At 40.0% G+C, this 12788-nt stretch overlaps 1 protein-coding gene across 11 annotated transcripts in view; it reads left to right on the top strand.

Annotated features, from left to right (window-relative positions):
* Positions 1–12788, top strand: part of ergic1 (endoplasmic reticulum-golgi intermediate compartment 1) — a 135860-nt gene that overhangs the window by 33638 nt on the left and 89434 nt on the right. For all 11 annotated transcript variants that reach the window (XR_006313634.1, XR_006313632.1, XR_006313633.1 and 8 more), the window contains exon 2: positions 11021–11082. Coding sequence is in view for 4 of the 11 variants with exons in the window: in XM_043703794.1 (XP_043559729.1) it covers positions 11021–11082 (62 nt within the window). In the remaining 7 variants the exon portion in view is untranslated. The remainder of the gene's footprint in view (positions 1–11020; positions 11083–12788) is intronic.

Raw genomic sequence — 12788 nt, 5'->3', positions numbered from 1 at the left:
TTTGATGCAGTGCAGAGTATTGGCCATCTTGGTATAGGTTTCCATGGTTGTCTCTTATGGAATTTCTGTGCCAGTGTTCCATAGTCAAGCAAAACAAGCCTCAATGATGGGCCTGTTGCCCTCACCATGCTTCGCTTCGTAACACATTTGAACCCAGTTAGGCAGAAGTAGCTAAAAGGTACCTCTGTCATGACATGTTCCTTGCCATCACCACTTATGTGTGGGAGACTATACCTTGCCTTGTCAGGGTTCAGTCCAGCCTTCTATTATTGTAGGTTGGCTCCTTGTGGCCAATCCCCTTTAACCAGGCCAACTCCTCTTTCCTGTAGGCCTGGACGAGAGAAGGGAATTTTCTCTGTTTGAACTGCTTTTAGCAATGAGAATGCCTCCTTGTCAAACTGTTCCAAGACTTTTCCCCCTTTGCTTCAGAATGTTTGACCAACCCAGTGGTGAAATATCACATCCTGTGCAATGACTGCTTTTTGATGCACACCACATTTTTCTACATGCTGTATTCGCTTCACTTGGTCTTCAATTTACAGTGCTTTTAACTTTACCATAGACTTAGCTATTCTTGGAGGATTTGAACATCTTTTTATAAGTGATCTTCATGTCAATTGATGACTTGCCAGGGATTTTTTACTCTAGCATGGAATAACTCCACTCTGGTGATGCGGTCATATGACAAGTATGTACGAGTTCAGCTAATCTCTAATTACAGTTCAGAATTTCAGTGTATTACATACATCCTTCTACTGGTTTTCTGGTTGTGTAGGAATTGCTGATAACGTGCGCGCACACAATTTCACATTATCAAAATTTGACTTGTCTTAATTTCACTGCCAACTCAAATAGAAATGGTCTCTCAGAATTCTATGGTCACTGCTATTTCTACTCATCCATTTCCCTCTAGATCCTTCAATATGTCCTTTACTGGTCTGATATTTTGTTTCTCTTTAAATTGGCTAACATGGCAAAAACTTATATTTGTTTATTGCAATGTTCCTGAACTGTATACTCTGAAATTCTAAAAGGAATTCTCATCTTATTTTTAATCAATTGCAATTAACTAGCTCCACAATAATTGTTTCTTTAGGAAGTATTGTTGCAAATGATTTGAAAATCTCCGTAAATATCCAGTTAGTGTTTATTAATTCCTTTTTTTAAATCAAGGACCCATTTCACAATTAGCCATTCTAATTTTAGTGACTGAAACAGAAATTGCTGGAAAAGCTCAGCAGGTCTGGCAGCATCTGTGGAGAGAAATCAGCATTAACATTTCAGTTGAGTGACCCTTCATCAGAACTGGGTCAACATTTACTTTTGGTGATATCCTTGTGGGATGCCATGTAATTTTTCATTATTTTTGAAACCCATCTGAAATTATCTTTTCAAACTTCCCCATCTTCTCCATCTTTCCTTATCTTCATCAGGTTTATTTTATTTTTTCTCGTTTTATCATTTCTATGACCTCCATATATTCTTCTCTTCAGGTTTAGCTTGTTTTGACTTGTCTTTGTCAAGTTCATGCTGAAACTTAATTCTCACTTTCACAGTAATTATTTTGCACATTTACAACTTCCTTCTCAAAAGCTCTTGATCCATAGTTGTGTGGAACAATTTCCCATTTTATCTCCTCTCAGCGAGACCATTTTGCATGTATATAAATCTGCCCTTTTTACATTCCAGACTGCCCAATGATTTTATTACTTTTACTTTTTAGAGAACAAAGAACAAAAAAAATTACAGTAAGGGAACAGGCCCTTTGGACCTCCAAGCCTGCAGTGATCCAGATCCTCTATCTAAACCCATCACCTATTTTCTAAGGATCTGTATCCCTTTGTTCTCTTCCCATTCATGTATCTGTCTAAATGCATCTTAAATGATGCTATCATTCCTGCCCGTACCACCTCCATTGGCAACGCGTTCCCGGGTACTCACCACCCTCTGCATAAAGAGATTTCCATGCCTATCTCCCCTAAGTTTTCCCCTCTCACTTTGAACTCGTGACCCCTAGAAATTGAGTCCTCCACTCTGTGACAAAGTTTCTTGCTATCCACCCTGTCTTCACCCCTCATGATTTTGTAGGCCTTAATCAGGTCCCCCTCAACTGCCTTCTTTCCAATGAAAATAATCCTAATCTACTCAATCTCTCCTCATAGCTAGCACCCTATGTATCAGGCAAGATCCTGGCGAACCTCCTCTGCACCCTCTCCCAGACATACTCGCTCGAATGCTCCAGACCCGATGCAACTTCACCTTCTTCATCAGCCTATCATGGGGAATCTTATAAAATGTCTTATTAAGTTCATATGTATAACATCTACATCCCTTCCCTCATCAATTAACTTTGTAACCTCTTCAAAGAATTCTATTAGGTTTGTAAGACATGACGTTCCCTGCACAAAACCATGCTGCCTATCACTGATTAGCCCATTTTCTTCCAAATGGCTATATATTCTATCCCTCAGTATCTTCAGTTGCGTCCCTACCATTGACGTCAGGCTCACAGATCTATAATTACCTGGATTATCCCTGCTATCCTTCTTAAACAAGGGGACAGCATTAGCAATTCTCCAGTCCCCTGGGACCTATCCCATGTTCAAGAATGCTGCAAAGATATCTGTTAAAGCTCCAGGTATTTCCCCTCTTGCTTCTCTCAGTAATCTGAAATATTTTGAAATATTTTCGTAGGGTCCTGTGCCATCCCAACCTGCTCTTGTATTTTTGGCTTTTTCTGCCTCATTTTCCATTTTCCATTTTTCTCCCTTCCACTGCCTCAGCTATTTTCTCATGTTAATTTTGGTTTTGTGCTGATGGCACTTAAGCCATTTAATAATTGACTGTTTCCACTTGAGCATTCCCGTGGTCATTCTAGAGTTTGTGCTGAGTATTATGAAACTCCCTGGTATTCTTTTGAGGAGTGCCATGATGCCTTTCACATCTACCTGAGCAGGCAAAGCCTTGGTTTAATGGCAGCTTAGACAAAGTAATTCACTCAAATGTTCACGTTGGATTCTGTGCTTAAATTCATAATGTTCTGACTCAAATATGAGTGTTATTACAGAGCTATGCTGACATACAGTATCTGTATTCGTATCATATTCAAAGACGCAAAGACCATTTAGTGGCCATAATGTTCCTTCCTAACAAACTCATATTGTTGCATTCACGATTTAGCACTTCTTGTTTTCAGACTCTATATGTGCATTGACAACACTGCTGTCCCTGTCCTCCATATCTCATGGCCCCTGCACTGTCACTGTTTTATCAGACAGTTTGGCCTCCAGTTCTGGAATTAGCTGTAATTTCCTCTAGTTAAAAAATGAGTAAGGCTGAAATTACCACAGACACTATGCCCTATTCATCTTACAGTTTCCTCCCTACCACTCTTCCTTTTGGAAATTGCATGGGAAAAAGTAGATTTTGCTATATTTTTACAACAAACTGATAACTAAATTGTGTAAGAGTACTCTTTGAGAAGAAATTACCTCAACCCTTTATGTCATTTCTTTCAGTGCTGCTTGGAAAATGAAGGTAAAGGAAACATTACGTGCTCTCACATGTCACCTTTTCAGTTTACTTACTTGAGTCAGAGGCTTAGTCATCATTGAAGGATTTTAAACCCTTAATCTTGGCTGCCACTTGAATACAGCACATGCTATAAGGTCATATCTCCTAACTGAGTGTAGGACATTTCAGATTCCCAGAATTTATTTTATATTGCCCGCTTTGCTGTTATCTCTGTTATGGGATGTAAATAACATTAGTTCAGTAATGGATACCATGCTTTTGGTCTAAATGTTAATCATTGATCAGTGCAATACATGACTGAAAGATAGCAAAGAGGCAAAGATGGAATTTTGTACATTTAATTTGAGAAATTAAGGATTGAGAACATTGTGACACACTTGTTGAAATTTCTGAAGTTCGTTTTGAGGAAGTTTGAAGGATTTGAAAGATGGCTCTGTGTGCAGTGCACATTGTGTTCAGGTACACACTGAGTCACCATGGTATGTAATGAAAAGAAACTAACATTGAAGGAAGATTTGGGGGAGTTCAACTTGAATATAAAGATCTAGTGTTATAAAGACAAGCTGCCCTTTTAGAGGAAAGGGAATAAACTTGAAGTTGAGAATAAAATAAATGCTTTCCTCACAATGATTGGACCAGGCACTTTTGACATGTTTTCTTTAAAACCAGTGTTGTCCAAGACACTAAAATAAAATGAAGAACTCCTGGCACAAACAAAGAGATTGGTGGAGAAATTCACCAGGTCTCTCCACTGATGCTGCCAGATTTTTATTTTTGTTTGTCCAAGAGACTCCTGAGCAATGGAATATGTTGAAATTAATGAAATTTTGGGCTCCTGTTGTGGTATGACTGTGAGTGAGATTGCAGTGAGGCTTGCACTGTGTGAAAGGAAGCAGTTGTGAAGTGAAATTTGCAGATTAAGTTCTTGAATTAAACCAAGTCACATCACTGGGTGTGGTGCAAACTAAGACATCAATTTTGAAGGCACATTGTTAGAAGACCTAAACAAAACGCAGGCCAAGCTTTTGGGAAAAGACAATGATCTGACATGGTATGGGGCTCACAATAAACCCATAGTTCCTGACCAGCTGGGGAGGTCAGCTGGATTTCTGAGACTCAAGGCCATGGCAACCAAGTTTAGTTTCAGTCATAAATTTAGATGCCACTGTTGCCATCTTCATCACCAACCATTTAAGTGCTCCCATTTTTTGCCAAAGTGCTATACTTGAGAGAAAGTCAGTCATATAAGGACAGCATGTAGGAGTAGAGAAAATAATCACATAGCAAACCAGAGTAAAGCCTCCGTTTGAAGTTATTGTTGATTGAAAGACACTTCAAAAGCCTGAAAGTCATTGTGTGTGCATATGATAAGTTATAAAAACAGAATGTTGCAGTGTAGAACAATCAAGAATTCTAGTCATAGAGTCATTACTCTGACAAAAGAAAACAGCACGTGCATGTTGAGAGTGAAAGGGCTGAAATCAGTGAAACTTGGAACTTTATTGCTCAGTTTCATTATCGATACAGCTGCAGCTGTATCTATAATCTCAGGAGGTGAGTTCAAGAAATCCCAGACTCCCATTCCTTTCTGCAAAGTAAATGTGGAATTGATTAACCATGCCAATTGGAGAGAGATTCTGTCAGGTAGATCATGTTCTTGAAAGAGGAAATTGGACAAAGGGAAAGCGGGAAATTTGGGGTTGGCTTATATATCGGGGAAATTAATATGCTGAGAGCTGTATTATATGTCATAGAGTGTTACAGCACTGAGACAGGCTCTTCGGCTCATACTGGTCCATGCTGACCATGTTGGTTGTGATTACAGTAAAGGCAATTCTGCAATCTGATTTAGTAAGTCTTCGGCATAGCAGATGTTGGTTCTGTCATGGTATACTGGGAACTTCTGCATACTGGCTATCTTGCACCTTCATTGATTTTTTTTTGAAGAAAATGTGGAGGGAATCCAGTATAATATAAGACCTCCTGTTTTCTTATATTGATCTTCTGCTGTTCTCTCTTTCCGGTAAATGTAAATAAAGTTAGTTCAGTGATGGCTTCTTGCTGTGAGTCTGTATGTGAAATTTTTTTCAGTGCATTCTTCAACAGTGGATAATAAAACAAAGAAGTATTCTCTGTTTACAGTCCTTCACATTGATTCCTACAATATTATTTGAGGAATCGCAGCTAACATTTCTCTCCCAAATAGTTGCAGAGATGACACATTATCTATTCAATACATTCATTGTACTCATGGAATCACATTGTTTATTAAATGGCTGCCTGTCATTTTAAATAATAATTGCATTTCAGAGGAATTAATTGTCGATACACAGGTTTGGCCGATGTAATGAAGTCATATATAAATGTAACTTTAAAAATCAATTATTGCAAATTGTTTCTTTGGTGATTTGCATTTCCATCAATACTCTCTTGTGCTTCAAGCTAATAATACATATTTAGAGAACATTTAATTTGTCAATGTCAACCTGTTGGCTTTTTGTTCCACTAATTCTATTTAGATTGGTTTAGCACAAGCTGATTGGGACTGGTGTAGAAATTAAACCACTCACACTTACTTCTGCCTATTTCATTTCTAACTTACTCTTTTATTTTCTGGTATTTGCTAATATGCAAGTAAGAAAATAATAGCTCATATTTTGCAGTCAGTCAGCAAGAAAACAGTAGCTCTCGCCACTGAGCTCCATAAAGATCTAGTGATCTCTAAGATGTGGATTTCCTCTTTCCTGACAATAGTTTGAACTAGTAACCAGACATCCAGCAGCAGTGATTTGACTGGATTAATTGTAGTCACATGAATCTAAGTACAGTGAAAAGCTTTGTTTTGCGAGCAGTATAGACAGATCATGGCAAACAAGGATGTACAGATCATAGGGTGCTGAGACAGTGAGGCCTACAGGTTACACTGCACAGGAGGTGCAGAAAACAAGATCAACATTAGCAAGGCCAACATTATTTGAAGTTAGAAAGTCCATTCATCAACCTTATAATAGCAGGGAAGAAGCTGTTCTTGAACCTGTTCTTGAATGTGTCTAAACTTCTGTATCTTGTCTGACAGAAGAGGTTGTAGGAGTGTATTTGCGGATAAGAGGATCTTTGATGTTGGCAGCCTTTCTGTGTCAATTAGAAATATAAATGGAATCTATGGATGGGACATTGGCTTCTGTGATGGTCTGTACTGTACACAAAACTTTCTATCTTATTTTACAATCCTGGGCAGAGCAGTTGGTATACCAGGCTGTTATACACACGGTTAATATGCTTTCTATTGTGCATCTGTCGAAGTTGGTGAGGGTCCTTATGACCATGCTGAATTTCCTAAAGCTGCCTGAGGAAGAAGAGGCATTGTTGTGTCGTCTTGGCCGTCGCATGTATGTGTGAAGTCCAGGACTCCGAGGAAGTGACATTCTCTGCACTTCAACTCCATTGATGTAAATGGGGGCATGTCCATCTCCTTTCTTCCTGAAGTCAATGTTGTCATCAGTCAGGCCAAATAGCTTAACACATTGAAGTATTCTCATGTGCAGCGAACAAAGAAGTAAAATGCATTGATTATTCTTCAACTTTAATTATGTTTTGCAGAGAGTGAAGTAACTAGATCTATACATAATATTAAGAAGGAAGCTAAAATACACTAAATTTAAAAAAGAATCCAAATTGAGCAATTTGATATTCTATAAAACTAATTTTCAGGGCCAAAGAAGGTGTTTAGCAGAATTTATGAACTTGGCAAACCAGTTAGTAAACTGCGCTGACCCACTGTTGGGCACCTGGTTTGATGGTAATGGTAGGGTACATGGTTACAGATTGTGTTTGAATACAGTCCTGCTGCTGATGGCCCTATAGTGTTCAAAGTCTGTGCAATCAAGCTTGGTGGTGGTGCCATGCAATATAATGGCAGAGAATTTACAATGTGAAGATAGAATTTTGTCACCACAAAAAATTGTGTGATGGTCACTCACAGATGTAACAAAGTCTGGCAGGTTGGTGAGGACAAAGTCAAGTACTTTTCTGCTGTTGGATCCCTCATCACCACCTTCGTTCTTAGATGTTCTCCTGAGCCACTCTTGGTGATGTACTTTGGGTGAAGATTCCAATGTCCATTGTGTACCCTTGTCACCCTCCGTGCTTCCTTCTTTTGGTGTTCAACATGGCAGAGGTCTGATTCATCGGCCGAGAGGCAAGGGCAGTAAATGCTAATCAGAAGGGGTTTCCTTTTGTTTGTTTGCAATGAATCTTTATGGGGTTCAGAGTCAATATTGGAGATTCCCAGGATAACTCCTTCCCAACTATGTACTGCTTTGCCAGAGCTGCCAGTTTTAGCTCAGGCTACCCAGTGTTAATAAGGAAGACTTTGCAAGGTCTGAAGGGTTTATTGTTTCCAGTGCTAATGTTGGTGTTGGATGTCTGTCCTATTTAATTTTTTAGCTGTATCAAACCAAGACTAAGTGGCTTGCTCATGCGTTTCAGAGAACCTTTAAGTGTCAATCACATTGCTCTGGGTCTTGAGTCATTTAGAGTCACATGTAGGCCAGATTTCCTTTGGTAAAGGATATTACTGAACTAGAGAGATTTATACAACAATTAATATGGTTATTAGTAGACTGGTTTTTAAACTCCAGATTTGTGAATTGAATTCAAATTTACCATTTACAATGGTGACATTCAACCCCATGTCCCCAGAATGTTAGCAACAGCATCTGAATTGCTAATCCAGGGGCATTGCCTCCCTGCCACTGCCTCCCGCTCCCTCTCTCTCTCGTGCTAATACCGCCAAAATTGTAGGGAATTTATTTCCTTCTTTGGCAATACATTTGCGTTTGTAAACTGTAATCAGCTTGTTGCTTCCTGTGAGTGTCCCCTGAGTATGCTACAGTATCAACATTTTGTTTCTGATCACACAGCAACTTAAAGGGCTTTGATTGCCTGCAATAATTTACATCACATTTCCGTGATGTGTGATACCCTGTACCATTGGAATGTTGATTGTTCACTTTAATAAATAGAGCACATTGCAGGATGTCTTTCTTCCTTCCCAAGTCAATGTTATCGAATGTTTCATTATACCTCGTAAGTCTTCAAAATTTGGCATCCTTGCTGTCCTAAATAACTCTGACCTTACTCGCACTGTCTAGCCTGTTCATCTGGTCTAGTCTCCATTTTTGGCTGCATCTGAGTGCTGGAAGCTCATGTTCAAGTGATTATGATTGGTCTTGTTATTCAATCAGAGATCCGGTCTAATCAGGTTAAGCAGAAGTCTTTCCTTGACTGCATCTGATCCTGCCTCACTCAAACTATCCTCTCTACTAGGATTAATAAACATTTCTCTGTTATGAATTGCTTGCTTAATACTCTTTATGCCTGTTCTCTCTATCTTTGTCTCTAATACCAAGTACAAAAGAAACCCAAAGCTATCAATCTGTGTCTGATACCTACCTATGTAGACACAAGACTGAGGGTGGTGGTGGAGGGTTGTTTTTCAGACCGGAAGCCTGTGACCATTGGAGTGCCACAAGGATCGGTGCTGGGTCCACTGTTTTTCATCATTTACATAAATGGTGGATGTGAGCATAAGCGGTACAGTTAGTAGGTTTGCAGATGACACCAAAATTAAAGGTGTTGTGGACAGTGAAGAAGGTTAGCTTAGATTACAACAGATCTTGATCAGATGGGCCAATGAGCTGAGAAGTGGCAGATAGAGTTTAATTTAGATAAATGCGAGGTGCTGCATTTTGGGAAAGCAAACTGACTGTGTGGAGTTTGCACGTTCTCCCCGTGTCTGCGTGGGTTTCCTCCGGGTGCTCCGGTTTCCTCCCACAGTCCAAAAGATGTGCAGGGTCAGGTGAATTGGCCATGCTAAATTGCCCGTAGTGTTAGGTAAGGGGTAAATGTAGGGGTATGGGTGGGTTTCGCTTCAGCGGGTCGGTGTGGACTTGTTGGGCCGAAGGGCCTGTTTCTACACTGTAATGTAATCTACACTGTAATGTAATCTAATGTAATCTAATCTAATCAAACCTCAGCAGGGCGTATGCACATAATGGTAAGGTCCTAGGGAGTGTTGCCTAACAAAGAGACCTTGGAGTGCAGGTTCATAGCTCCTTGAAAGTGGAGTCGCAAGTAGATAGGATAGTGAAGAAGGTGTTTGGTATGTTTCCTTTATTGGTTAGGCCACTGAGTATAGGAGTTGTGAAGTCATGTTGCAGCTGTACAGGACTTTGGTCAGGCTGCTGTTGGAATATTGCATGCAATTCTGGTCTCCTTCCTATCAGAAAGATGTTGTGAAACTTGAAAGGGTTCAGAAAGGGTTGACAAGGATGTTGCCAGGGTTGGAGGATTTGAGCTATAGGGAGAGGCTGGATAGGCTGGGGCTGTTTTCCCTGGAGCGTCAGAGGCTGAGGGGTGAGCTTATAGAGGTTTCTAAAATCATGAGGGGCATGGAGAGGATAAACAGACAAGGTCTTTTCTCTGGGGTGGAGGAGTCCAGAACTAGAGGGCATAGGTTTATGGTGAGAGGGGAAAGATATGAAAGAGACTTAAGGGCCAAATTTTCACGCAGAGGGTGAGTGAGCTGTCAGAGGCAGTGATAGGGGCTGGTACAATTACAGCGTTGAAAAGGTATCTGGATGGGTATATGAATAGGAAGGGTTTAGAGGGATGTGGGCCAGGTGCTGGCAAATGTGGCCTAGATTAGGTTGGGAAATCTGGTTGGCATGGACGATTTGGACCAAAAGGTATATTTTGGTGCTGTACATCTCTATGACTCAACATCGAGGACCGAAGGGCCTGTAGTGTTCTAATTTCTATCCACCATCACCACCACTTGGCTCTCTACCTGTCTCACCTGGCATTGGCTAATGCTGAGAGTTTGTGTGTGTTATCTGTTGGCAATTCTTCATTTCCACAGTTGCAAGCCTCGTACCTCTACCTGTCATGATTCTAATTTAAGTGAAAGTTGGACCCATGACCGTTTATGGTTACAATTTTACTCATGTTCTCATTACTTCTGCCCTTTTGTGTTGAGTTTAATATATTTACACTCAAAATGAAATCTCTACCTCCTTTCAAGTCCATCATTGATGGTAGAGCATCCGGGCACCTCCAGCGTAATATGTCTTTAAAAAGAAAATCCTTTAAAAATCTGAAAATTGATTTGTTTGGTCAAGCTATGATAGTCTTTTCTTTATATGTGTGTTCCTTCATTATTTCTTCTTTCCATAAAGTGTTATCTGCTGTTTCTTCCATTAAAGGTGCTATGTTAATGCAATTTTTCTGTTGTTTGCGTATGAAAGCGGCAAGCATTGTAATTTTTATGCTAACTAATAACTTAAGAGCTAAATGAGAGCGGTTTCAATTTTTTAAAATTCGAGCAAATAATATTAGTAAATTGCGATACAGTTAATAAAAAATGTTTATTGATGTTTTAAAATTAAATCTCAAATGCATTTTAAAAATATTTTTCTTTTTTTAGACTTGATATCTACAGGAAAGTACCAAAAGACCTTACACAGCCCACATACACAGGAGCATTTAGTGAGTATTGTGGGGGAAATAAAAACTGTTTGTTTTTACTTACTCAGTCAGGTTTGCATATGTGTTCCTGAGAATCTATGGAAAATGAATACTTCAAAATGGTCTCCCTGCATGAAGGTGATCTGTCCTTGAGACATTAGAACTACCAAACTGCAAACAATCTCTCATTCTTCTCTTATTCCACTTATGAAGTACTTATTAGACGTACTGTATAAATGCAAGTTGTTGTTCAAAGCGCTCAGAAGTGTCCGCAATTCGACAACTCCACAGTGCCAACAAAATATAAAAGCAAATCATTGTTTTTTTTTATTTGTTCATGAGATATGGATGATATTGTGAAAGCTAGTACTTTTTGCCAACCTCTGTTAGCCTTGTGAGGTTATGGTCTGTTGTTTTCTTGGAACTGTTGTATATTATGGGATAGCTTTGCTGTTAGGGATATCTGCTTTCAGATTTGAACCCTTCACTGTGCAGTCCAATTGTAACTCCTCCAAAGCTGAAGCTTACTGTGCCCAGAAATTGGGCAATAGGCCTGGGATTATAAATGACAACTAACATTTGGCTGTATACATGTTTGTCATCTCCATCACTGAGAATCAAACTATATATCAGCGCTTGATAGGTAGCCACTGTTTATGTGGTTGGACTAAAGAGCTTTTAGTCAATGGTTAACCCCCAGAATGTTGATGACAGAGGACTCAGTGATTGTTATGTGCTCAATGTCAAGGCACTCTGTGTTATTGCAGTACCATTTAGGATCTATGGCTGCTACTTGATTAGGTTGTGGATAACTCTGCCAATTTTGACACCAGACTCAAGTTGGTGACGATTACTTGGCACTGTGTGCCTTCATTTTTTCTGGTGCCTCAGCTGATACTGGGTGACTAATCAGGTTCAAAGCTTATTTGGCATCTCCCACAATCTAACCAAGCTGTTCCAGTACAGCTACAAGACTAACAGCTACTTGCCAGTAGGAAATTGTCCAGGTATGCCCACAAATTGATGGTTATTCTTGATCTTCAGGGGAGTGATGGAAAGCATTGTTGATTTGCTATCTAGCAGCACTTGTTTTGCAATAACTTGTTTACCACCTTTCAGTTTAGGTTTCACCAGGGCAACCTGGCTCACGAATTGAGAAAATAATCCCGAACTGAGATGAGAGTTGATGACCCTTGATGTTACAGAAGCATTTGATATCGAGGAATGATATCAAAAATTGAAGTCAGTAGGCACTGCAGGAAAAACTGACCACTAGTTGGAGTCTTAATCAGTACAATGAAATTGTTGAAAGTCACATCTCCATTCTGGGGACATTGTTCCAAGGTTTATTCAGGTTATTTTCTCAGACCCAATTCTGTCTGGCAATTTCATTGATGACCATCAGCAGCTTATAAGTAAGACCAAAGGTGTGGTGCTTACTGACGAATGTCCTTAGCACAGTTCTGGATTCCTGAGATCCAGAAGCAGCAGAGCTGAAAATGTGTTGCTGGAAAAGCGCAGCAGGTCAGGCAGCATCCAAGGAACAGGAGAATCGACGTTTCGGGCATAAGCCCTTCTTCAGGAATGAGGAAAGTGTGTCCAGCAGGCTAAGATAAAAGGTAGGGAGGAGGGACTGGGGGGAGGGGGGTTGGAAATGTGATAGGTGGTGGGAGGTCAAGGTGAGGGTGATAGGCCGGAGTGGGGTGGGGGCGGAGAGGTCAGGAAGA

Source organism: Chiloscyllium plagiosum, chromosome 14, assembly GCF_004010195.1.
Source record: "Chiloscyllium plagiosum isolate BGI_BamShark_2017 chromosome 14, ASM401019v2, whole genome shotgun sequence".
NCBI lineage: Eukaryota > Metazoa > Chordata > Chondrichthyes > Orectolobiformes > Hemiscylliidae > Chiloscyllium > Chiloscyllium plagiosum.
Note: the sequence above shows the minus strand (reverse complement) of the source record. Positions and strands in the feature narration are given on the sequence as shown.